Source organism: Calypte anna, chromosome 2, assembly GCF_003957555.1.
Source record: "Calypte anna isolate BGI_N300 chromosome 2, bCalAnn1_v1.p, whole genome shotgun sequence".
Taxonomy (NCBI): domain Eukaryota; kingdom Metazoa; phylum Chordata; class Aves; order Apodiformes; family Trochilidae; genus Calypte; species Calypte anna.
Genome location: NC_044245.1, coordinates 124,437,627 through 124,464,928, shown reverse-complemented (window position 1 = coordinate 124,464,928; position 27,302 = coordinate 124,437,627). Strand labels below are relative to the sequence as shown.

Below are 27,302 nucleotides of genomic sequence, written 5' to 3'. Positions count from 1 at the left end.
TGTCTAAACAAAAGCAAAACCATCCCTTAATTCTAGAGGTCACCTCACTCAGGAAGACCCAACCTGACCCAGGTCCTAGAGGAATGATGAGCTCACCATCCTGAAATAACGAGGCTGAGTTGGGCGCCAGTTATCAACCAGGGGGAGATGGGGTTCGTTCTCGGCATTCTTGGACAGGCTGCGAAGCTTCGCCATCTGCAGGAGAGCAAAAATCAAACTGTCCTGGTGGAAATCCCCTGGGATCAAATCCACAGCCCAACAACCAAACCAAGGAGGCTATCTTACAGAAAGCCTTCTTCAAAACTGTGAAGTTGTCCTTCACCTCATCACAAGTCCTGTACTCGTGTTCTTTTCCTGTCAGTAATAATTTTAGAAATAACGAAGACAGAAAAAACGGGTTCTATCTGAACGGGGTTGTGAAAAGTACTGACATTTATGTGATGTTTACAGAACTGTGTACTGCCACAGATCCTGTGGGAAGTCCTCAGAAAATGAGAATGACAGTAGCTACATAAATGTGGAAAAATTAGTCTGCAATTGGGTAGAGTTATTACACAGCAAATTCCTCTCTTTTCATTAAAAGTAATCCAAACAGTGAGGCCGTGCACTTGACATCTCACAGGGATTTCTGGTGAATTGATTTTTCCTGTGGACAACTGCTTCACAGTGACTGCACTTACCCTTGTGGTTATTATACTATTACCATCTGACTACAAAGGCATCCAAGTGATCCACTGTAAATGCACATGCACTTAAAATAATTACTATTAATGAGGCTGCCACGGTAGTACACTTTCTAGGATTAGAAATAATTGGCAACACAATCCTCTTTTATTATTAGACTGCAAGCACTCTGGAGTGAGAAAAGTCTTTCTGTTGTATTTGTATGCAGCACCTCACATATGCTGCCAATTCTGCCTGAAAAGCACTTATCTCTGGGTAAGAGTCGATGTCACAGCTATATGTAGTAATTTCCTTTTTATCTAAAATGTTCCATTCTTTCTAGTTGGGCCAGGTAAAGAACAGTCTGTCTGATTCCCAAATCTCACTAACTTCAGGTAAGCTGAAGAAAAGATCACAACCCAAATATAGTAGTGATCAAAGTCCTTTCCTGAAGCTGGATAAATGATGTCATTATTTATTCCTTTAAAAATGCATCTGAAATGTGAAATACTCAGTAGTGACTACACTTTTCCCAACAAAATCTATAGCTGATCTTCCATATAAACCTCTAAGCAGATTATTTTTGTGAAAACCAGTCAGTTCATATTTTATTCTTCAGACAAGTACTAGCTTTAAAATTTTAATTTTCATATGGGCAAATAAACAGGAGATAGACAATTCAACAAGCTGTGACAATTAAGCTGCAAGTTATATGAATACATTACTGTATTTCATCTCTTACCAGAGAAAGCTAAGATTCCCATCACATATTTATGTGAGGAAGCTTGAGACAGTACAAATGGGTGAAAAAATCCTGCTGTTGTTAGTGCAAACTTAAGTTTTAGCTAAATGTGTCACTGTAAAGGGTCACAGGACAATACAAGATAATCTTGTTTGATCTTTCCTACATTGGCTCTTGGTGTAAAGCAGTGTTTTGAGCTCTGGGTAAAATAAAAGGTATGAGCTACATCCAGCTTTGTCTCATCATACTAGGAAGAGTTAATGTGGGAACACAGAGACTGGGAAATAAAAAGAGTGTTACTGTGTTCTTTAGTTGATGCCACAAGAGGTCCCTTGCCCACAGGAACAAAAGCTGTAATAACCACTGCTTCCTGACAGTCACGTTCCAAACTGCTATAAACTCTTATCATCTACACTGTGTTAGGGGTGCTATGTTAAAGAGCCATGTCTGCTAGGTTGAGTGCATGTATTAAGTTGTAGACTGCAGTTCTCAGAGAATTTTTAAAGATTCCCTATGGAGTTTCAAGGTAGTTTCTAAGGTATCCAGCTCTTCCCTATCCTTTTAATCATGTAATTTCTTAGATAATTCAATAAGCGATTTCCTTGTCAAAAGATAAAGATCAGGTTATGGCATGTCACTAAAAAGAAACAGGTAAAATATTATATATTTAATTTTTACCTGTTCTGAGTTGACTATAATAGGCTCTCTAAGAATGATCCAGGTGATGCACTCTTCACAAGGTGGAGTAGTGAATGATCCATGATATGTCCAGTAGTCATGAGATTTAGGGAAAAGAATTGAAGGATCAAAGTTTGGAAAAGGAGCTACTTTCCCCTTTAAAAGAACAACACAAAAAACAACAAATTTGAAAACTAGAAAGTGATGTCTCTTGGGTTGTTTTTTTTTTTTTGTCTTCACAGGATATTCCTGTAATGAAAAGCCCAACACCATTACCTTTGTTTTGATAGCATTTATTTCATCAAGAATTCTCTTCATCTCTGGTTTGGGAGTCTGCCCTACCTGTAAAGAAGAAAGTGTGAGCTAACAAAGAGTCCCACTCAATCAGTTTTCTTCTTCCTCTTATTTTTTCGTATGTGCATCTAAACAGATTATAACCTATATAGGTACAGTTCATTAAGCCAACATACCACCCCTACCAGCTTAGAAGGATATATCTTCTGTCTGTACCTCAACAGATATTATGATCCAGATGAGGAAATTATATCAGTACAGAAACTCAACTTCATGGGTAATTTCACAATACACCTATTTCTGTTTACACTGAATTTTAGCCTAACAAAGACAAGCAATTCTTCAGACTCAAGTGCAGAATTTGGAAGAAGTTTTATTCTAGTTCAAAATTCAGATATCATGATCAGATCTACTGTTTGCAACTGCTGATCTCAACAGAGACGTGCATCTTTCTATTTCTAGTGGTTATTAAGTAAATAGGAGAGAGCAAAGGCAAATATTTCAGGTTAAGACTGCAATGTGTCCAGAAGAATTTTAAAAAAAAAGGATGAATTATGTGTATTGTCTGTGAGTTAGTTTTGCCTGTGAGAAAATTCATGAAAACCCTTGGAACAGTATCTGTCCTTGAAATCAGTCCATGATTGGCACCAAAGACAGCTGCCTGCTATTGGTCAGAGGGCCACTACTGACATTGTGTTTCCAAAACAGGGGCAAATATATCTGCATTTACAGCTTCCACCAACCACATAGTGACATAATAGCTGCTAGGACAACTGTTTGTAGTTGGGTAACATTTGAAATAACATGACTCATAGTCTATAACTTGAAAAGCATGCATTACTCAAAGTCAAGCCCTTCAATGTCCTACCATCTCTAGAAAATATATTCAAAGTTTTGCTTTTTAAGTGTGTAAGACTAGAAAATTCTATAGGAATAGTACAAGAAAGGGTTGCCTTTACTTACTTGCAAAAATATGGCCAAAGCAGCTATTCCATCAGTTCTTCTCACAGCATCAAGGTAATTACTGTATTTGGGATTCCAGTGTAACAAATGTAGCTGGAAAAAAAAGACATATCAAAAAAGTAGTCCATTATTGAACAGCAAGCCATCACAGCTGAATTCAGACTTCTTCATATACATGAGAAAGTTTGGGGCAACAAAGAATGAGAACTAGGCAGAGGAAAAGGGAGAGCAATTCACCAATTTATATATGGGTTATATTGGTCATATATTACCATTTAGACTACTATTTGCTTTAAAATAAACTATAATACAAAAATTGCAAAAAAAGAACAGAAATCTCATCCTAAAGCTGAAGAACACAGACAAGATGCTTAAGTAAGCAGGTAGAACATGCAGTTCAAAAGATATCTACCAGTAAATAATAAATTTGCATTTGGCTTTCAAGTTACAGCAATTTTAGTAAAGAAACCATGTGAATGTGACTGTAAACTTTGCATATTTTTATTCTAGAGTTCTCATCTTCCCTTACAAACCTATAGTGCTAGGAAACCAAGGTAACACATTCTTCTTCCTTTCTGTTTTGTACTTCTGCTACAATACTGTTGAACCCATTTTCTCTCATCTTATTGGTAGTCACTGGAGAAATGAGGCCAGCACCCACCTGACTAAAACCTCCTTTTAGGTAGTTGTAGAGAGCAGTAAGGTGTCCCCTCAACCTCCTCTTCTCCAGGCTGAACAGCCCCAGCTTCTTCAGCCTCTCCTCATAAGGCCTGTTGTCCAGAACCCCAATAAACCTAGCTGCCCTTCTCTGCACCCTCTCCAGCACCCCCATGGCACCCAAAACTACACACAGTGCTTAAGGTGTGGCCTCACCAAGGTTGGGCCCTGCTAGTTACACTGTTTCTGAAAAAATCCTTGAAAACTCATCGAAAAGCAGACAAATGACAAATTTTGTCCCACCTGAAACAGTAATGACAAATGTAACTTTACACCCTAACTTAAAGTAAAAAGTGGTGAGCCTTACCTCTCCTGCATATCTCACTCCATTCACAACATGCTCAGAGCCACAGTCATCAGAGGAACCCCAATGAAAGTGAAGCTGACGCAGCCTGTAGACTTCTGGAAGTGGCCCTCCTCTCAGCACTGCAATTGATAATCTGCATCTGCATTAGACTCAGGTATCTTCCAATTTTTTAAAAGAAATATATATATTTTATAGCAGTTACATATCTATTTATGTATTTACTGTGCAGATGTTCAGTGTTCAGAGAGTACCAAGTATCTCTTAGAAATCCGCACTGATTTTAGCAGCACTTCAGGCAACCATCTTCACCTCTAAGGACTTACAGGTAGATGAAAATTATTTGTGTCTAGCCTTCCATTACAGTCAAGAGAGATCACTGTTTTAATTCAGCTGCATAAATGTGCATATAGTATCTTAGGGGATATGCCAGACATCTGGAGAGGACTGGGAGATCGGATAAAAGATCTGAAGAACTGTATTTTTCTAAAGCAGTATCTGGAGGCAAGGTAAAACACATTAGGTTATCAAAAATGGCATGAGATGCCTACGTCTGGGTAACTGAAGTAAGATCCTAACTAGAACAGTCAATCCTCTGGAATAATTCTGCTTGCCTTAAGGTAGACATTCAACAGATGGTGACTGGAATCGCTTCTTGGATGCTGTTGATTAAGTGTGACTCATCTCTGCTGACTCCCATAGAATGGGAGTTTAGAGACGTAATCCACCTATATTTAAAAGCCCACAGAAGACACCTACGTGCAAGTGTTTTAGCCTCCCCCTGAATTCTTTCTAATATCTACCTACATCAAAGCACATAAAAATAGCCACGGTTAAGCTAAACTACTGAAGTACTAGATGATAAATAAGTTCCCACAAAAAGCTACAGACTTTGTTTCTTACTGCAGGCTATGACTTTTGGTTTAAAACCTATGAAATTACTGCTGCTGCTGCTACAATGGCTGCTCTCTCTGACTGTGGAAGAGAAAGAAAACAGCAAATTAGTCCAGAAAGCAGTCACTGAGAATAAAACCTATTTTCCTAAGGAAAAAGTCAGCCTGTGCTAAACAATAACCTATATTCTAAATAATCTTAACATTTTTACATTACATACCAAATATAGGTGGAGTATTTGAAAGGATCTCACAACAAAAAAGGAAGAACTTCTTCACATTCACCAAATGCTAAATAATAATCAATTCTCATTCGCTTTATTTGGAGAAGGAAGCTATAGCATTTCTATGATACATTCAACATAACAAGTTTTTATATGCTAGAGAAAAATATCCATAAATCTGAAAAGTAATGAAATCCATTATCATTGTCTCAAGAAATAATGTTTTAAGAGTATTCTTTACTGAACATTAAAGGCAAGCTGTTTTGCTCAGGAAATTCCTTTTACTTCTTCCCACAGACATTCAGTATCGTGGCCAAATCAGACATGGTAACTGCAGTAGCTGACAGGGCCATCAAATCTCCATTAAAATAGACCTGTAAAACCACATAATCCAGTTTAAGGTAAAAATGGGTCATTATTTCCACTGATGGGCCATCAGCAGACATTTTCAATCGGGCATTAGGTGAAGCACTGCATCACTATGTGCCAACACATTCCTGCTTCACTCATTTATAAATAGACAGTATCTCTTACTTAGCACACTTTAAACAAATAGAAAAATGCAAAGGCTAAGATGCCTACAAGTCAACATCTCCTGAAAGACAAAAAGGTGTTTTCTTTCTTAGAATTGCAATTGTGTAGTATAAAACATAAAAATAAATGAAATCACTATGTAAATGAAACAAAAAATGTAAATTGTAAATGAAATTTCCCTACGTTAGTAAATTAAATTTCCCAGTACTTTGAAAAAAAGGTAAAGTGAAACAGTTACATGAATGACTTGAACATTCTCGAACACATAAAACAACAAAAAAACCCCCAAACTATGGCTGCATAGCTCAAGGTCAGAAAAAGAAAACTTTTTTTTTTTTTAAACACGTGGCTTGGAACCTAAATTCTAAAGGCATCTTTATCCTCTTGGGTTTTTGTTTTCAGGAAATAGTAACACTAATAAATATACCCATATCCCAGTTAGAAAAAGAATATAAAGTAAAAGTTCATAAAAGAAACTGGTATCTTTAAATTGTTTTGCAGTGGTGTTAAAATATAGTTTTATTAATATATATACATATTTATATGTAGCAAGGAATTATTATAACAATTATTACATAGGAATTGTTCACCTTACAGATATGAGACTCCCAGTTTTAAGGTTGCTATAGCATTTTCCTACCACAAAACACTTCCAAAAGGTGAAGAACCTAAAGGTTCCAAAACACTTCTTTTCTAGAGAGCCCTGTGATTCATTCTGACTTTCTACCTGGGTCAGTGCAGGAAACAAAAAGCAAGAGCTTTGGAAAAGGAGCCTACAGGCTGATTCTCCAGTATATGGGCAGCCAGTTTTCCCCTTAGTTCTCTGAAATACTGCATGTGCCTTTTCACATGGCCAGCTGAAAGGCTGCACTTACTTCTGAATATTGGAAATGTGGCATTTCTATTCCTGTTTCTGCTCTACAGAAGAGAATGGCCACAGCACACTTACCAAAATGTAAGCAATGTTTACCTTAAATCTGCTGCCATTTAAGTAATACAGCCTCCTGCAGAAATATAGAAACCATCCCAGGAAGACAATCGAGAAAAGTATTCACTTTTTTTGGTGCTCTGTCGTTGCAAACTCTCATCCCATTGCTCAATGATGACTCTTTTTATATGTGTTTGCACATCACCTATCACCAGTGCTGATAGCAGACATAAAAACGTCATTCCCCTCTTCAGATTTTGCTTAAATTCTGTATCTCTCCATCCACATTGAGGAATGGTCTATCACAGAGCAGTCCTACATCAATACACATGTGGACATCAGGCCCAGTGAAAACACTCACCTTCTACTGGACTTGTCATAAAATGAGAAGCATGAGATAGAACTGGCTAACAAAATAAAGGTTATTTTACACTAGCTATGTAATCAGAAGATGCTTGCCCAGAGAGAGCAAGTGCTGCACTGGAGGATGCAACTGAGGCAAGGGAATAATCTGTATCTCACTGTGTGTCTGCACAGCAAAATAAAGCTGTGATGCAGCCTGCGTGGAGGGGGCCACTCCTCTCACTTTACCTTCATTAGTAGCCATGTCCTTAACGAGGAATGTGACAATGAGGTTTTGAAACAACTGCATCCACTTGCTGAGCAGCCAAGTTAGGGGTCTGGTTGTTAATCTGCACTGATGTCCATTTTGATCTACCCTCACTAGGTTAAAATCTTTATGCCTACACAAGTGCCTTCCATTTGTGGTGAATAAAACACTGTGAAAGTCAGTTGGGAAAGCACAAGGAGTACCAAACAGACTCATGAGATGAGCTGTGTTAATAAAAACAAGAAAGGACTGGTCTTACAGGATTTATGATCCTCACATCTTGCAAAATCCATAGCATGAACTGGTGAAACACAGTGAAATTAGATTAAATGTATTACTGCATGATAACTGAAAATGACATTTGACCTATTGTTATGCTGCTTTATAACAGAATCCAACAGTGTAATATAAAAAACAAAGCTTTTTAATGTCAGTGCCACACTTTAGATGTTAAAAAAAGGCTCCACTCAAAAGATGATCTCTATGCAGAAGCAGTCTCCCTAACTGCAGGGATAAAACACGTTTCCTAAAAGCGTTTGGAACTCAAATTTCAGTTCTCACTGAAATATTCTTTAAGCACTTGGTACTCTTGCAGGGACAGTCTGAGAAAGGAAAGTGCCTGACATAAGTCTGTAAGAGTACCACCCAACCTCAGCTGTACTGCAACACACCTTTCCCAGTTTTGTGTTTCTTGATCACAGCCTGTTCATAAGTGAGCTCCCAAACACTTCTTCTCTCTCATCAACAGTGGGGCTGAAATCTCCATCTCCAGGGGCAGAAAACTGACAGCCCACCGTGTAACCACAGCCCCAGCAGGGCCTTCATTGTTCAAGCTTTTTGACCTCCAACAATGGAAGTCCAAATTAACAGAAACTCAACTCCTAAATTCCCTGTACCCAAGCTCTGTTGTGCTCATATCAACACAAATAGTACCTTCATGCAAATACTACAAATGATAGATGTGTTAAACTCTGAAGGAAGAATTTAGCTTTGCTGCCTTTTGTGGTGTGCAGTGCTATGTATCACAGCTACACAAACATTGGGATTTAGCTGTGCTGTTGTTACAGCTACTGGCTTGTTCTGTTATAACTTCAGTAAGCATAATGTGAGATGTTGAGGGAATCAACCAAAGTTTGAGTGTCTATAGACAGATTTCCCCCAGTTTTAATTAGCTACTGGGTTTTCATTGTTTTAGAACAAGTCAACAAATAGATGTTTATTCACCAGAGGTTGATAATCATAATCTCATTTGCAAAGATGAATGAGATTTTCCACCAAGTGGTACTCAAGGAAGTTCTGTCTACAAACTCTAGACATGCTAAAACAGACTGATAAGCAACAAGCTTTCCATGCTTACCATAGCTGTGTAATTTTTTTTTTTTTTTTTTTGGCATCGTCCACTTCCAAAGGCAAGAAATTGAAAGATTCTGCTAACAGTGTCAAGGTAACCTTGCAAGAAAATGTGCCTGTACTGAGGAACTTCAAGCATTTAAAGCAGAAAGTCATTAAAAGTAGGAATCTTCTTGGCCAATTAACTTCCACAGAAGTGATAACAAAGATAACAAAGACAATAACAAAGCAAATGAGAAAATGAAAGATTGATGTAGTCTTAGTTTACCTTGATTTCATGTAGTCTCAGTTTACCTCTCCCAGCACCTCTTTCTGGGTTCCAGTACAAGACTTGGTATCTTTACTGTTTATTAAACAATGGAAAACCTTGATCTAACCAAGGTATTACAAAGGAAGCCAGAGTTGCTAATGGTAAGGAAGTTACAAGCTGTGGATCTCACACAGCATCATGACAATGGTCCCATCAGTTAGGTGCTGTAAGGACACTCCTCTGGCATGAATTTTTTTTTTATTATTCAAAAAGGAAATGGACTTTGCTAGTAGAAATAAGATCTCAGCCCTAATTCAAAACAAAATCAGTCACTGCTGGATCTAAAAGTGTACATCTGAGTTGCCATTCAGGCCAAAAATCATAGCAGTGGTAGGCTGCCAAAGTATCAAAGTTCTGGTATGGGTTTTATCTGGCATAGCAGCATAGGAGAGTCTGATTTCAGCTCCCATTTTTTTCCCTGCATTTTGAGATGCAAGAGCTAACAGTAATAAGCCTTTTTTCAACATAATACCCAAATTCTATTGGATGGCACTTTCCCTGGGAGTTTCTCCCTAACCTAAGAAGCTGTCCAAATGATGAATATTCAAAGTATTCCTGTCAGTGAGGACACAATGGAAGTAAAATTTGAAGACAACCCTAGTAATTTATCACTTTTGCAATTTATCTGGCAATCAATCTATTTCATCTACCACTGATTAAAATCTAGATAGAACTACAGATATGGGTATGACCACTCTGAAAAGTGGAAAGTGAAGAAGTCAGAATCATAAATATAAATAAATAAAATAAATAAAAATAAATTAACATTTTCTTGTTCACTCAGAAATAATTCCAATAGATAGACAGGCAGACAGATTCCTATATGATTGCTACTATTTATTTAAGCATGATTCATCTAATGGTTCTTTTATAAAAAAAGTAAATCACTGTACATATCCTAAAAAACTTGAAACATGCCTATGTCAGTAGGATTGTGCACATTAGGATTGTATTAGAGAAGGAACACCACCCACAGACTCTGCAGGCAATGGCATAACAGAGGAGACATAATAATAAACACTGAATGTCTCTTGCCTTCAAAGAGTTGTGCAGTACACCTACTTTTTTTCCAGTGAGTCACTTTTTAGTTCTGAGATCAGAACACAGCAGTTACTGAGCAGTTAATCTGAAAAATAATTCAGAACATTCTAAAACTTTCTGCTCTATGTGGCCACTGTGTTGCACCCATGCAATGCAGATTGCTGTTCCTTGATACTCCCTCGTGTGCAAAATCTGATTAATGATAAAAAAACATTACTTTGATGTTTATGCAGAAGATGCAACCATTGATATATTTGATGCTATTCCAATAAATACAAGAGATGGTAAAAAATGCGAAGTAATGACCCTGGAGGTCTTCTCATATGCCATACCTCTTCACTGATACATTGTGTTATCTGACATTAGTAACATTTTTTATTCAAATAACATTAAAGATTCCCATTTTGCTAGAAAATTAATCAAAGTCTTGACTGCAAAGTCATTTGTGAGTTTTGATAGTGTCTTAACTAGTATAGTTCACATGCAACTTGGTCCTCGGTTTTCATGAAACCCACGAGATTCATTAAAAATCCATTAAATGAAATCCATGCCCATAGATATTTAAGATCAATCAACCTATTAGTAAAATTCCTTGTAGTTATACTGTAATAGAATTTGGAACTTCTAATGCAGTTAAGAATGAAGTCTTTACCCTGTGGAAGACAGAATTTTCAATATTTTACTGAAATTGATGTTTCTTCTTCCTTCTCTTAATGTCCCATAAATAATAACACAATTCTGCTGACCTTGATACAACAACAAATACTGAGATATGCATTTGATTTTTTTCTTTTACTGCAGTACTAATGCAATTTCATACTTCTTTCAATCATTTTTCCAAGGGAATATAGCCAACAGCATTGACATGAAATGTGAGCAGTTCTGCCAACACAAACTAAATACTTCCAGCACCTGCTAAACTGAACAGATATATCTCTTCAAAATATATAACCCATTAACTCTTAAAAGCTATGCATTATAAATGCAGCATATTGCATGTTGCCATTTTGGTTTGCGTCAGAAGGGACCTTAATATAGATCCAACCCCTATAGATCCAACCCCATTGCATGGGCAGGGACAGCTTCCACCAGACCAGGTTGCTCAAAGCCCCATCCAGCCTGGCCTTGAACACTTCCAGGGAGGGGGCAGCCATAACTTCCCTGGGCAGCCTGTTCCAATGCCTCACCACCCTCACAGTAAAGAATATTTTCCAAGTATCTAATCTAAATCTACCCCCATTCAGCATAAACTTTTGTCCTTTCACTACATGCCCTTATAAAAAGTACCTGCCCAGCTTTCCTGTAGGCCCCCTTCAGGTACTGGAAGGCTGCTATAGGGTGTCCCCAGAGCCCTCTCTTCTCCAGGCTGAACAATCCCAGCTCTCTCAGCCCGTCTAAATAGAAAAGGTGCTCCAGACCTCTGATCATCTTTGTGGGTCTCCTCTGGACCTGCTGCAACAACTCCATGTTCTTCCTCTGTTAGGGACTCCAGAACTGGACACATTATTCCAGGTGGGGTCTCGTAAGAGCAGACTAGAGGGGGAAAATCACTTCCCTTGACCTGCTGGCTACTCTTCTTTTGATGCAGCCCAGCTTTGTTATAACTTACCCAAGCTTATAATCAAGCCCATTACTGTTATATAATCAAAACCAAAACACTGGAATTTCTCAGACCTCTAATCCTCATTAAGATAAAATTTCATGAATGTCAAAGGGACAGATGGATTAAATACTGTGACTTTGTGGTAGGATCTGGTTCATTACTCCGTTTATAAAAAGTACAGTTTTATCGGGGTAGTTTTCAAACATTCCAACTTCAGCCATATACACAGTTAAAGATGTTCTACTAGGCATCTCAAATAGCTTGAATGGAATTTGCTCCTCATAGATAAAGCCTGGATGCCTTGTTCCTAGAAAGCAGTACACCTGCAATGGCTTTTGCAAGCTCAGAAATTCACCTTACAGCTTAATTCATTCTGCAACAAGCCTCTTTGCAGCTCTCCCCATTCCCTAGAATTTTATCTATGGACTTTAAAGTAGTCCCAAGCCTTTCCTACCAGTTGTCACAGAAACCTGTATGTCACATGCAAAGACTGCACAGAGACCTTCTAACAGCCATTAGCATTCAGAGCACACTGTCTTCCAAACAACTGGAGAAACAGTCACTGGTATATAGTATCACCTTAAGATAAAACCAAAACTAACCTGATCTGTCGAAAGAATCATCAAATACAACCCTGCAGGTTTTCCCATTATTGAGGATGGTCTTAGCTGCACCAGGATCATAACTAGCAAACCATGGTAGTAGGGAGCTATCGTAATGCACATCGTCATTATTGATTTCAATAGGTGACTGGTGCCGTCCTTTGGCAAATGGGTAATTTTTGTGCCACTGATCTGGTCCTAGAAAAAAATACAGTGAAATATAATGAAAATCTCTTCAAGCTAAGCATAAATTATACTTGTGTCACAACAAATGAAAGCTTGGCTTTGCTTAGCTACAGAACATCAACTGAACATAGTAATAAGTAGACAGGAGGGATGGTGGCTGTGCTACAGTCGTGCACTGCTCTGGCATCAAGGGCTAACCTAAAGCTGGATTTTAAAGATATCTCAAAATTTAAAATACACCACCAGCAGAAAGGCTGCCATTATTTAACTTAGAGACCTTTGCCACGGCCTCTCCTTCCACCAGCTTCACCTCTGCCACACCTGCGAGTGGCGACCACACAGCCCCGCCTGGGCCCCGTGTTCCCCCTCCTCACGCACACTCAGGACGCGGGGGCTCCGGTTCTTCCTGGGTTTTGCACCCAGGATGCATCAGCAGAGCAACCGGGCCGGGCCGGGCCGTGACCCATTGCCCCCACTCACCGTTGTCGCTGTCGTAGCCCCAGGGGTAGTAGTTGGGGTTGATCATGATGTCGCTGCCGGCGCCGCGCCTCAGCCTTTCCCGGTGGCTCTGGCCTTGTCCCACGGCGGCTTTTTATAGACTCCCGCCAACTCCATGCCCTTCCCCGCCGCTGGCGGGACGGGAGGGACGGCGGGGCCCCGACCGCCGGGGGCGTGGGGATCCGCGCTGCCTCGCACCGCCCGCTGTCAGGAGCCCCCGGCACCCGACGGCCGCCCCCAGCCCCCTCCGACCTGCCGGCGGCTCAGCCCTGCACCAGGGGACGGGGGCAGAGGGGATCAGAGAGGGGGGGTGCAGAGGGTGATCTCGGCGTGGGGCAGCGCAAGGGATCTGGCGTGGGTCCACAGCTGTGCCGGTCCTGGGGGGCTGCGGGGAAGAGAGCACTCCCGGGACTGGGCTGGGAAGGCCTGGTGAGGGGAAAGGGGTTGGTGCCGGCTGCCTCCACATCGAGTACACGGGAATAGGGACAAGCACAAATGTCCAGAAATGGGGACCGACACTCTAGGAATATTTTCCAGTTCCTAGTAAGATATGAATGCAGGCAGACAGACAGGCAGATATCACAGGAAGCTTCGGCTGGTTGGTTTCTGAAATTAAATTTCCAGGATACAGGCAGGCGGGCTGGGGCTTGCTACGGTGGTTTCCAGAAAGCCTGTTTGGCATGAGACTGCATCAGGTTCGGAGGGGCTGCATCCCTCCTGAGAGCACTGCAGTGGCGATTTGTTTCCCATTTGACAGACAGCAGAACCCTGAGCTGGAGGGCAGCCGGGGATGAGTCCAACAGCTTCTGTGTGCAAGGGCTGTCAGAGGTTCTCACCCTTCTCTATGAAATTCCCACGTCTAGGCTCGGGCTCCAGCACTGTTCCGTGCTGTGCTGCCTCCATGGCATCTCGAAACAGCCTCGGGGCAAAAATTCACTAATGCTCATTGCCCCTAGTCTTTGAAAAGGTGTTGCTTCCTACTGCGAGGATTCTTGAAAATCATTTAGCTAGCTGAAGATCCAGTTCCTGGCAGCTCCAGATAAAATCTTTATTATCAAATTAAGAATAGGATCTGTTTGTTTTGCTTCAGCTCTAATTGTCCTTTCAGTTAGCAGGTTGTTATGCATCGAATTGCACTTAAAATTGTTGACATACTCATTAGCCAACACGTGTTCCTCATGGGACTTGAATGTGACACACAGAAATCAAAAGTGGGACTCCTAAAATATGTTCTTCTGACACAGGAAATCATCCGGCAAGTTGTGGAATACAGAGGTTAGCACCAGGGCCTGAATGGACAGAGGAAGACATTGGACTGAAAGGTCAATCACTGTGATTTAAACTTTATTAGACTTTCTGAATAAGAAGTAGTGAGATCATCTTATTTTATAGTAGTGAAGTGGGGACAAAAGTACAAATTGGCTAAAGAAAAATGAAAATGGCACAGGTTGGAAGCGTGGGATTGTCATACAGGAAAGTCCAGTACCCTCAAACATTGTTTAAATTACAATGAGTGAAATTTATTAGCAGAAAATGCAACACAATGGTCCTGAATCCTGATCTTGGATGATTCATTTTTTCTGGTCTGAAGAGGAAGTAAAAGAGAAGGAGAAAGAGTGGGATTTGTTGGTCTTAAAATATCAACAAGCATTACCAGGCAGGAACTGCTCACAAGAAACCAAGTACAAATCAGGGGATGTCAATGCACTTGAGAGACCCTGGTATGACCTCCTCTGAAGCAGATTTGTTATCTTCATGAAGCTGAGATAGAATGAATTGGAACAGGTGCAGGGAAGACCAGGGAACCAAAGAGGAGACTTTACAAGAGGAGACTTTACAAGAGGAGACTATAAAAGGGTGCTTTTCATAGTGAACAAATGACAAGTGGGGAAGTGACAGCTGTATATGCACATCATCAGAGAGGTAAACACCAAGAAATGAGAAGAGTTAATGAAGTTAAAGAGCAATGTCAGCCAAGGAACAATTAATTACATATGTGTGTACCATGAACAATTTGAGGTGAGATAACAGATCAATGTTTGGAACCACTCAAGGTATTCCAGTAACTTTGCAATAGTAAAAGGGGAGACATGAACAAGGTACATAGGAGCTATGTATTTCTGCCTTACATATCCCATAATATTTCCCACCTCTTCTTCATTTTTTACTTCCAGTTCTTGCCATCTTCTCAATTCCTTGACTCAACAAACTAATACGCAGATCCAGAGCATCTTCCAGTGACTCATAGTACCCTTGCTGGTCTCCCTGGTCTTGGCAAGTCTACACTGCACATATAACAAAAGCCCATTTCAGGACTATGAGGTGTACCCCAGGTCTGAATTAGTATAATTTCACATCTTTTTCTGGTGCAGCATTTGCTGAGCTAGAACAAACATCTGTCTTCACTTTTTTCAATTTCTCAGTGTATTGTTGTAAAAACAGCTTTATTTTGCTCCTGAAAGCCAAATTAGTGTTCAGTCAGGGAAAACATAATGCGAAAATGTCTCTGAGGAGAGGAAAAGAAGTAAGAAATTGACTTCTTCTGCCTCTTCTACTCATAAACTGAGCCTGATAAAATTGTCTAGCCTGCCACACAGAGGGTTTCCCTACCTCCATTTTTCCAGAAGTGCCCTGCATCCACTAAAGGAACTTCCTTGCCCAGCCAGAAGGAGGATGGAGAAAAGCCAAAGCCCTGAGCAATCTAATCCAACCTTGAAATTCCCTGTGCTTTAAGCAGGGGCTGTTCTAGATGAGCTCCTTCCAGAATGTCTGGGCTTTTTTTGTTGTTTGCTTTTGGTTTGGTTTGGTTTGGTTTTTTGTTTTTGGTTTTGGTTTTGGTTTTTTTGTGTGTGGGTTTTTTGTTTTTGTTTGGGGTTTGGGGTTTTGTTTGCTTGTTTTTAAAAAGTTTTATAAATATATCACAGAATCATTAAAACTCTCCCCACCAAAAAATGAAGGCTTATCACAATTTCACAGCCATACAACAAGACAGGAATCATGGCAGTGACACATCAATCACAAGTCAAACAATTTCATAGGCTGGCAGGGTATAAATGAGTTTTGTGCATAAAGGAATTGTGCAAATATTTAATAAGGCCTTCTTCAGAGGCCTAAGGGACCTAAAGGAGGTAGGCAGCCCGGAACACTGAGAGTAGCTTATAATCAGATAGTTAGAAATAGGATTCCAGGATTCTTGATGATTCATCCTATGCACAAAATCACTAGAAATTTAATTTTTTAAAAAAGTTTTGTTGTCCTAATTTCTTGATGAGATACAGAAGTTTATTTCAGGGCAGACCAGAGGTCACAATTTGATGGGTACCACCTATGCATTGTCACTAATAAATCTACTGCTGCTTTAGATATTGGTAAGGTCAGGTTTACAAACAAAAAAATATGACAGACTTGGTCTCTAATATAAATCAATAGTAAGAGTTACAGTCAAGTTCAGAGATCAAAAGCAGTTAAAAAGTGAGGTTAAAATTCAGCAGATAACATCCACCCGTCAAAAGATTAAAAAAAAAAAAAATCAAATTCCTCACACAGAATTCAGTGAACATTCTAGTTAGAGAGCCATTACACTGCTACCCAGTGTGTCACATTATTATCCAGATGGCACAAACATTGACCTTAAAGAGTAAGTCTAAAGTGAAAAGGACTAGTCAAATGTTAAATAGTTGATTAACAGGATAATTTTTTTAAGCTTATACAAACCATTCATTTGCAATCCCTTGTATTAACTGATGTGATAAAATCCTCAGTCTTGGACACACATAAAGAAAATCTGGAAGAGAAATTCACACTCTCTGTAAATTTAAACAGCAGTTCTACTTCCCAGTCTAAAATGCCTCAGCTCTCCCTCTTTCTCTGACCATGTTCACTGTGGCATGTCTTTATCAGAAGACATTTAGGGTTCAAATGCCTTTAAATATTCCATTAAATGGTTTAGATGTTAAGACTGACTTGAGCACTTCTAGAATTATTTTCTAGATCCTACCCCCTAACTACTTTTTTTCAAGGGCTGAAATATATCAGAACAATAATTCTTCAGTATTGCTAATGAGAGGTGAAGTTCTACAACAGAAAGCACAGCATGAATCCACATTCCTTACCTGTCATGGATACTTGCTCAACAAAAGCATATTCTGTGTCAATAAATAAAAAAACTCTCAGGAACACAGTGGGAGGGTAGATCTGCAATTTTGAAGATCCATCAGCCAAAGCCTGGACGCTATTGATGGTGGTGAGGACAAAGATACAAAAATTACTCACAGAAATAGGTAAGAGATAGTGTTTGGTCATGTTTCATAACTCATTTCCAGAGAGTGGAGGAGGTGGCTATTTCTAGCAATCCTGACACAGTGATTCCTCCCAAATGCCTTTATTTAGGCTTTGCTCAAGGGACCAGGAATTAGTGCAAGGTCCTTGACTGATCAGCAAACTATCACCTCTATGTATTGTTTCCATCCCTCATGATTCTTTGCTTCTCATTTCAGATGTGTAGGATAAGAGATCATTAACCCAAGAGTGCCTGGTCTCATTTTGAAGAACTTCAAGAAAAATTCTTGTTCAAAGAAGCAAAGTCACATAGTTGGCCAAGAGATTTAGATTGGACAGTTATATTTACTTCTCATACATATGCATGCACTTTGCACTTCAGCTAGGTATTTTTCCACATAATACTAATCACCATTAAAACTAGGGCTTTGTCAGGAGGGATGAAGAAATTATTTGAAACTTAATCTGAATTTAGGTACAGGGCATGCACAAGATTGTTCTAATAAAAGCCTGTGTACATTCAAAGTATCAATCTAAGAATTGCCCTATTTCTTTGTAGCATAATTGTGTCTTCATTCCTGGATTTAGAGATATGCATTTCCAAAACTCTTGAAATCAAAATGTATAAATTTTGCTTTCAGTATAAATATTAAGGTACCTTTATTCTTCCAAGTTATTAACATATTTCACAGAAATCTCAGCAGCTAAGAGGCTTTAATCTTTAACTACAGAAATTTCCCATATTAGCATTTCGCTGAGAATGTGAGAAAAAAGCTCTGAAGCTATGGCAGTGGGCAGCCACAGAGGGTCAAATTATAGTCAGTGAAAAGACTTCTCATGTATAACCACATGAATTACTGTAATTGCCAGCGTCCTTCTTTCATCACAAAAGAGTAAAGCTTGGGAAATTTCTGAGGTACTTTTGTACTTCTTGGTATAAAGTCTAGGAAAAATCAGCTCCTGCTGCACTAGATTATTACAGGATTCTCATCCAAAGGATCTTGTTCCTTGCATGTTTTCTTTTCAGAAATAACTGAAGAAATAAATTTAATGAGTGATTAAGTCCACTATTAAAATGGAAAAATTTCTTATCCCATTATGAGTTAAATCAGACTCTCAAGAGCTGAGCCATTGCCAAAAGACTGTGCTTACTAAGGCCTTATGCCTTACTTCTCTAGAGTTCCACCTGTGCTTGTAATACTGAATTGCTTCTTCAAGAGACTGAGTGCAATGCATCCATGTACATCTGTTTCACTCTCAAATTTTTAATATAGTATTTACAAAATGGAATACTGAGCAGAAGGAACAGTTAAGAGAGCTGTAGAAAAGTTATCCAACCTATCTGTGATTTCCAAATTGTAAACAAGGAGACTCCAGCAGGTGTTTTCCATCATCTCAGAGACTGGATCCAGAGCCCACAAAAGTGAAGTTTGGTGGTAAGTATAGAAAACAGCTTAAACAGAGAGAATATGAAAGCTGAGAGTCCTCTAGAGATTTTGTGGATCACTAGAAGAGAGCAAAGGAGTGATATTTCACAAGAACAGGTATCAGCTGCTTCTGAATAAAGCTGGGAAAGTTACCTATCATTTTACTTGAAGAAATGAAGGTGCACAAATATTTCAGTTGCTTGACTTTTATTGAATATAACCCTGTATAACTTGAAAGTCAGTGGTCATACCTAAAAAAGTTATTTGCTTAAGAAATATTAAGTATAAAATATCTCCCTATTCATCATTTTATTATCTGGTGCAGCATAGTGATGTGTTGATGACAAAAAGCGTATAGAAACAATATCATAAAGATTTTGTATTTTATCTTCAAAAATAATTTAAAATAGTGCTGTTGGCAATAGAATGGTCTTTTAAAGTAGTAAATGAAGCACTGCTTTTCAAAATGATACAGTCAGAAAGTGTTATACTAGCCTCGTATCTACACATGAAAATGTCCAAAGGGGATAAAACCCCAGTATTTTTAGCTACTCTGAAAGCCCTCTTACTGAACTGCTGGTCAGCTACAGTGCTACAGGTATTTGTGCAGTAAGCATGTTATTTAGTAAATCTGAAAAACCCACATATGCAATAAAATACAAGAGAGGTGTCTTGCTGACAAAAGGGAGGCATTTTAGAACATGCCACTTTAAACATGTAAGTTAGCCTAGAAAGACCCAGCCTCAGAACTGCAGCATATTGCACAAAGCTGTAGGGACTGGCATCACCTAAGGCAGTTGGCTAAGTATTATGACATCAACTTGATGACATTTCACTATCTGCTTAGAAGTAATGTGATAACTGTGAAATGGGCACTACCAGAGCACTCAAGCAGCTTAAATACGTCTGCAGTTTTTTGCAGATCAAATAAACAGCCAGCTAATACCATACTGCCCATCTATAAACTGATTTTTTCCCCTATTCATCTTCCCAGTAAGACATACTTACTGATAAATCACCAAGTAATTTATTGGCTGAGCAGGAAGAAAAGAAAAGGGGAATAGAGGAAAGAAGAGGGACATGAAGCCTCTATTGTGGGATAGAGCGAATAGCCTGAGCAAGGGACATACGGAGCCCTTGCTATAAGGAGAATGGGAATTGAGTATGGAAAAAGGATAACAGACACTGATACAAATTCCTGGCACAAGCAGAAGAGAGAAAAGGGACTGAATAGGAATGTGCAGCAATGAAGAAAAGATGGAAAAAGATTTGTGGCACCAGAATGATTTGCATGATAGAAGATACACTGATTTCCAGGAGTCTATAAATCAGAAAGGAGAAAAGAAAGGCATCTTACAATGCCTGTGAGTGGGCAAGTGAAAAGAACCAATGGCAAGGTCAATAAATATGTCCTATAAAAGCAATAGTGCATTAGTACAATCCTCTAGCATACAGAGTCCTCATCACTGAAAATTTCTACCTCTATGATCAAAAAGAAAGAGGTAAGTCAAAGACATTGTGGTAATTCAAGGGAAACTAAGATAGCTATTTTCTTGATAGTTCTATGAACAAGATTTGTTCCAGGAGATTATCCATTGTTGTCTAGGAGCAAATTTTAATTTGTCCTCTTAAGTGACAAAACTTAAGGACCTGAACTGCGGCACAAAATACACCCTCAGGAAGTTCAAGGATGAAATCAAGGGCTGATATCTAGAGGAACTCAGGCAGGTTGGAGTAACAGGCTGGCAGAAGCCTCATGAAGTTTCACAAAGGCAGAGCAAAGTCTTGCACCTAGGGAGGAGGAATCCCATGCACCAGGAACTGTTGTGGTCAGCTGGCCAGCAGGCATCTTTGTCCTGAAGGCCATGGAGATGGTGGTGGACCCCAAATGGAACGTAAGTCCAATGATGTGCCCTTGCTGTGGTACACACTAAGCTGTGTTAACAAGGCCATAGCCAGCAGGTTGACAGGAGTGATAATTTCCCTGTCTTCAACACTTGTGCAATAGGTTCTGGAGTTCAGCCTTGAGCCTGATAGTACAAGAAAGGCATTGAGTAAGGGTTGTGAGTACAGTGGAGGGCTGTCACGAGAGTGGGCTGGAGCACAAGACAGTCCAGGAGAAGCTGAGCTCTCTGGATTTGTTCAGTCTGTGGAGCAGGCAAAGATTTGGCTGCTTTACTTCTGTTTCACCTCAGCACTTGACTGCAGAGCAATTGTACCCTATTACAGAGCAGTTTTGGAATGATAGTTTTGTGCCTACCACAAATATTAATACAGCATACCTTCTATTTTAATTAGGAATTAGTGGAAAACAATACAGCAACAAAGAAGCTGCAGAAAGCACCATATTGGTTTGCAGCTCATAGCACTCTTGGCAGGGTACAAAAGACATTCACATGGTGCTTTTTGTTGAGCATGCCATAGTTGGTGTGACATGTCACAGCCAAGAAGCCAGTTTGTCATATGCCTTCCACTTCACTGAAATTCATGCCAGGCTATGGAAAACATGGTAGGCATGAATGGAAACCTATCAACAGCCTGATCTTTGTGTGTCAAAATAAAAAGAACAACATACTGACTTAAATTATGTTGCTGTTATGCCACAATCCCCATGTTCTCCCACAGTTTCTATTATCAAAGAGCAGCATCTCATACTTGCAGACTGAGCAAATAGCTCTATAAAACCTCTTTCTGCTGGGATTAATTCTATTTTTATTGCTACTCATCTACAAAACCCCAGAGCTGCTATGGCATACTCTGCTCCACCACAGACATTATTTAAAAGTCCACATGAACAAAAACCTATACTGAAACAAGAAAAAATAGAGATTTTTATTCAGTCATTTTGTCACATTCTTAGGTACAGGTTTTTAGACATGGACTAACTAGAAAAAAAACCTCAAGTAAACACATCTAAGTGAATGTTATAAAGGTGTTGGCATTCTTGGCTGGAGCACTAGGTAAAACCCTTGCTGTATTTCAGAGTATGTTCCCATCTACCCACTTTGCAATGCAATGCAGCTACAACACATAGCTGTGAGCTCATTTGGATACTTTCTGAACTCCAAGCAGCCCTATCTGTCAACTGCATTGTTTTGCCTGCTACCTTTGAATTCCTTTTGAAGCCCTGGAAAATACTTGCTTCTGCATGCAGACATACACAAACACAGACACCCAGTCACCTATGCTTCATTGTCAGAGCCAGCAGGTTTGCTTCACTGAATGTATAGTGGGCAAGGTAGAACAACCAAACCATCAAGAAGTACATTACTATATGGGCAGGGGGACACACGAGGTTGACACACAAGGTTCAGGGTAACAGCTCGTGTGACTTCAGCAGTGGCAATGATAATGCAAGATGGACCAGAAATGTGCATTTCTATAGAAAGCTCTCATGTGCAAAAGTCTACCTGGTGCTCCTGAGATGGGTCAGCCAGGCTGGTGCCTAGTGTAGGGAGCTCAAAAAATCTGGCAACTCTTTGTCAGCCTGCTTGTACAAAGCATTCAACAAGCTACAATTCCTACACCAGTTCAGTTTGCAGCCTGCAGTGACCAGCTACTATACAGAGAGTAGTCTTCTCCAGACCACACAAAGGTAAGCAAGAAATCTTCGGCAGGATTGATGATGCAAAGAGCCCCCTAAAATCCAGTCAAAATTTAAAGGAAAAAAAAATTAAATCAGGGGAGCAAACTGTAGGATGGAACCTGCTACTGGAGACAACTCCAGCACAAGTTAAGCAGTGAAACTGATAGCTACTGGGACAGACTGGCAAAATACCCTAAAGATCTTACCAAGTACGTATACATAGAGAAGCATGAAAAGGAACCATGTCTACAGCAAGACCTGACTCCAGATTCATAACACTGAGATATAGATTATTTTGGAATCATAAGTGAGAGGAATTTCTGTGTTGTGTCCATTGTAATTATGTCTATGGAGCTGGATTTCCCTTCTGTTCTGGTGAAGACCAGGCCATTTCCTTCCCCAGGTACAACCTGGGGCATATTCCACATGGAGTAAGTGTAAATAACAAAGTTATTTATGTGCTTTAACTAGATGCCCATATAATGATGGAACAAATAGAATCAGATAATAAGTTCCAGTCAACATTAACAGGATAGATGAATTACACAGAGCTTCCCAATGACAAGGAGCAGATGAGAAAGCTTTCTGCAGGTAACACTGCCTTGTGCCCTATCCATCTGGGCTGTTTGGCAAAACTCCACATCTTAGTTTAAGATTATGTGAATATTCTCACATATTTCCTCTACCAGTTTCAATTAGGAAAGCAAGATATTTTTGGTGTGCCTCAGGCAGACCAGACAGTGAGTCAGAAGCTGTGGCAAGGGGAACAGCTCGGCTGCTTCTGACTGGTAATAACCATGTGCTGCTCTGATGCTTATTTACTGGTGACAACTTTTTCTCTGTGCATAAATGGAATTCATCTACTCCTTTTCCTGCCACATAGCACTTCTTGAGTTCCCTTGCTGACATGGACATATGTGCACTTACATTCATGAGGTCTATTCAGGCAATAACTCTTAGAGAATGTCTTTCAATCAACAGCTCAGTCACAGTAAAGATTGCCAAGAGGCTGCTCAGCTGAACAGGTGCATTATGAACTGGACCTTACAGTCTTAGAATATGGAGATAGAACTGCAAGTATTAAGAAATGGATCCACTGTTTAACAGGAAGTTTTATGTTTCTACGTGTAGTGGTGCTTAGATGCTACTGTGAAGCTGTTCCAGGAAAATATTTTCTGAATCATGAGACTACATATCCTTATTAAAGACATTTCAATGCAACAAGAAAAAGGGGAAAAAAAAACCCGATTTAATGTAGTGTTGCTTTTTGTTCAGCATTTAGAGAACTGCAGAACAAACAAATTCCAGGAACCTTTTTAATGATGGCTAAACCTTCAGTCAGATCCTGCAATAAATGAACACCATGCTTCCAGCACAGATGACAGAGAGTAACTGGGATAGTTGAGCTCTGCAAAGTAGCATGAGCAGCAGATTGTGACAGGTTTCCTAAAAATTACTACATTTGCAATAGGCGCTTTTTATGAGATGTAACTAATACTATTTTAATTATTTATTACTATTAAATATTAACCATTAAATGTTCAAATTGATTGGAATATAGAACAAAAGAAAGCAAATCTCAGTGTAACTCAGATCATATCCCTGGGCAAAAAGATCTGAGTCAGGGTCCAGCAACAAGTTGCTTCCATAAAGAACTGGTAGGCAAGAGTCTCTGCATTAGACCTTTGCTCCTCATCATGTCTAAGAGGAGGAGATACCTGTATATACAGCAAATATAATAAGATTTTTGGGGTTTAAGGCTATGGGAAGAATATTGGGAATGTATGAAATATTTTATGGGATTTCTTAAAGTGGCATCTAAGTAGCCTGGTAATGGGCACCAGTGTAAGAATGTAATTATTTTTACTGTTAATTAACATTGTACCATATTCTCTTTAAGTCCCAGCCCAAATATTACTTCAAAGGTATGTGTTCCATATCCTCACCTTTCTTTAGATGATACTGACCCCATGCTTTCTACAAAGTTTCCAATGGTGGGAGTTGTAGCAAAGTACTATGAGGAATTAGTAATGGCAAGTATTGTTTCTAAATGTGCATTCCCTACTTTCCCAACAGAGACAATGAAATCAGTGTTTCAGTTGTAGGTCTTACACACTGTTGGGCAACAAATCAACTTTCATCTGCTTATTCAAGGGTCAATAGCATTTGTTTAGCTATAAATTTAGTTGTGCTGCAGACACTGATGCCATCCACTGCTCAGTGGTGTCTGAAAAGAAAAATTATTCCTTGATTATACTCTTTCTCCAGCAGAGATTTATTATCCAGACAATGAACAACACTGTGGGAGCCCTTAAATTAGGGCTTAATGGCTGGTAGACTGCAGTGATAAGGAAAAAAAATAAAAATCACTGTTCTCTAAAAGAAGTGAACCTTAATGGAAATGCTTTTATTTTTTCATTCAGTGGAGAGATTATCATAACCATGAAGGATGATCATCATATGCAGAGAGAAAAGGGCTATGTGGACTGAAAAAGCTGTTCAGACAGGATATTACTAGTATGCAGGGCAACGTGTCCTGCAGTCCTGGTCTCATAATTACTCAAATCAGCAACCAATTTGATGCATATCAGTGGGAGACTTTCATCTGTAGCTCCTCTTTCCTTACAATAGGATTATTTGGGATCTTAGGAATTAAATCAGAGGGATTTTTCTCAGTTTATGAAAGCAAAAGTGTTTCTAAACATAGGCTTTGCATGAAAAAAAACCATGAAGGCAAACTATGAATGTTCTTTGGATAGAAATTAATACATTATCAATCAACATTTATTTAAACACAGGATCTTGTAACTCAAGAACAACTTGGATAAACTGCATTTGTTTCCATGTTTATTTAGTTACTCCTGCTGGACTAGAGGAATGCCCACTGTGTGGCAGCTCACACCTCTGTCAAGTGGTGTCAGAAATGTGAATGTTGAGGAACTGGCTCCACCATGTGGGCTGTGGAAAATGAGTATTACCAGTCCAGCAAGAAGAAGCATCCTTCTCTTCAGTTTTCCATGAGGATGTTTCCATTGTCTGTGCGATAAAGGTAGGATGAATTGTTGGAATGTCAGTAAAAAAAAAATTAAAAAATCAGAAGAATTATAAGACTACAAAACAAGAGGGCATGGTCTTAAGTTGTGCCAGGGGAAGTTTAGGTTAGATATTAGAAAGAATTTCTTTATGGAGAGAGTGATCAGACATTGGAATGGGCTGCCCAGTGAAGTAGTGGATTCTCCATCCCTGGAGATATTTAAAAAGAGACTGGATGTGGCACTCAGTGCCATAGTCTAGCAACTGCAACGGTGGTTCAAGGGTTGGACTTGATGATCACTGAGGTCCCTTCCAACCCAACCAATTCTATGATTCTATGATTCTATAATTACCACCATATAGTGGTCTCAGGGCTGAGAGAACTGGCCCATGGTCTCACCATGCTAGGCCAGCAAGGCAACTGGTGTTAAGTCCAGGAAGGAGTTTTGAGTTCCTCAGCAGTTTTCTGACCACTCTTCTGCAAGCTATAGTGACAGTGTACTACTCAAATTCACTGCAGTCATATTTTCCCTAACAGGTACAACGTGTTCTACTTAGCAATGGCATGACAGAATTGCTAAAGCACGAGTTAACAGACACCTCGGGCTGGGAGAATTATTTGCACAGTCAGTAAGACTGAGTTTCAGAATTCCAGTTCAGATAACATCCTGTGTAAAAGCTCCTGTTTATGCTAAGTCCACATATCGATCAGGAGTGAAACCACATCTTCATATCTGAAGGCATCATACCTTCCAACCTTTCTGTTGGATTTTGCCAGTCTTTCCAGTTTTCTGAAGCAGAGACAACTAGATGGAGTTTGCTCTACTGTTCTACTGAATTTACCATCTCACTTAATAATAATCTTCAGTCTCATTTATATATATAGTCCTATCAATCCTTCTTCATTTGCACTTGAGTTCTTCACAGTCATCCATCTGAAAGTGAGGTATTTAGACCATGGACTTAGATTAGCTTTGCCTCATCCTGGTTGCATAGAAGCTGCATATCTTTCTTCTCCATCTTCCTTATCAAGACTGATTTTCCATCTACAATACATTTTTTTCAAGAGTAAAAGTCAAGAGTTTGATTTATTACAAAGTTCATTTTATTTAGGATCTTCAACATCAAAGATGTCCTTGGCTAATGGTTTGCTTTTTATTTCTTACTGTCATTTATTTCCAACAGTCTTTTTAGTCATTATTCATCAATACGTGCAGCATTCCTTTTCTGTGGTTTGCCACATAAATTCCAGAGATTTTGTATGGGTTTGCTTTGAAGAACAGCATTTCCCTCGTTTAACTGCATGGACTTTTTCAGTTCATTAAACATGTATTTACACAAATGCTGAATATTTGCCTTTTTGAAACTAAAAGCTTTGAATATGCAGTTTTTTCTGTTCTTTTAATTTGAGTGGGAGCAGTAATTAATGCAAGATTCATTTTTAGGACAAGCAGATTTGTTCACTGGAATTAAACTATTAATTGCATAGACCATTGATAATAGTCTCCTGTTGGATTTATGATTAACTGATAAAGAAATCTGGCATTTGCTACGTGCAGAATTAAGTGGCTTCTACACATACTTGCAAGTATTTTGATGTCCAGTACAAATACAGAAAGTTAAAATTTTCTATGATAACAATCCTCTGTTGGTGTTTACTTTCCTAGTAATATCATAAGGTCTGCATCTGTATTCAAATCTGTTTCTGTGTTTTAATGAACACAACACTTTACAGCCTGTCTCTCCCACACAAATAAGCATCTCACTTCATTGCATTTTTGCAAATCAGCATGTACAACAACCCTAAACTAAAGATACTCTTAAAAATATGTTCTTAA

At 39.2% G+C, this 27,302-nt stretch overlaps 1 protein-coding gene across 1 annotated transcript; it reads right to left on the bottom strand.

Moving 5' to 3' along the window:
• Window positions 1-75: 75 nt before the first annotated feature.
• Window positions 76-13,168, bottom strand: LOC103539875 (carbonic anhydrase 3). Its single transcript, XM_030445576.1, has 7 exons — window positions 13,123-13,168; window positions 12,457-12,654; window positions 4,365-4,483; window positions 3,341-3,433; window positions 2,360-2,425; window positions 2,084-2,239; window positions 76-195 (listed from the first exon to the last, which is right to left on the bottom strand). The coding sequence occupies exons 1-7, from the start codon at window positions 13,166-13,168 to the stop codon at window positions 76-78; spliced, it is 798 nt and encodes a 265-aa protein (XP_030301436.1).
• Window positions 13,169-27,302: the final 14,134 nt, after the last annotated feature.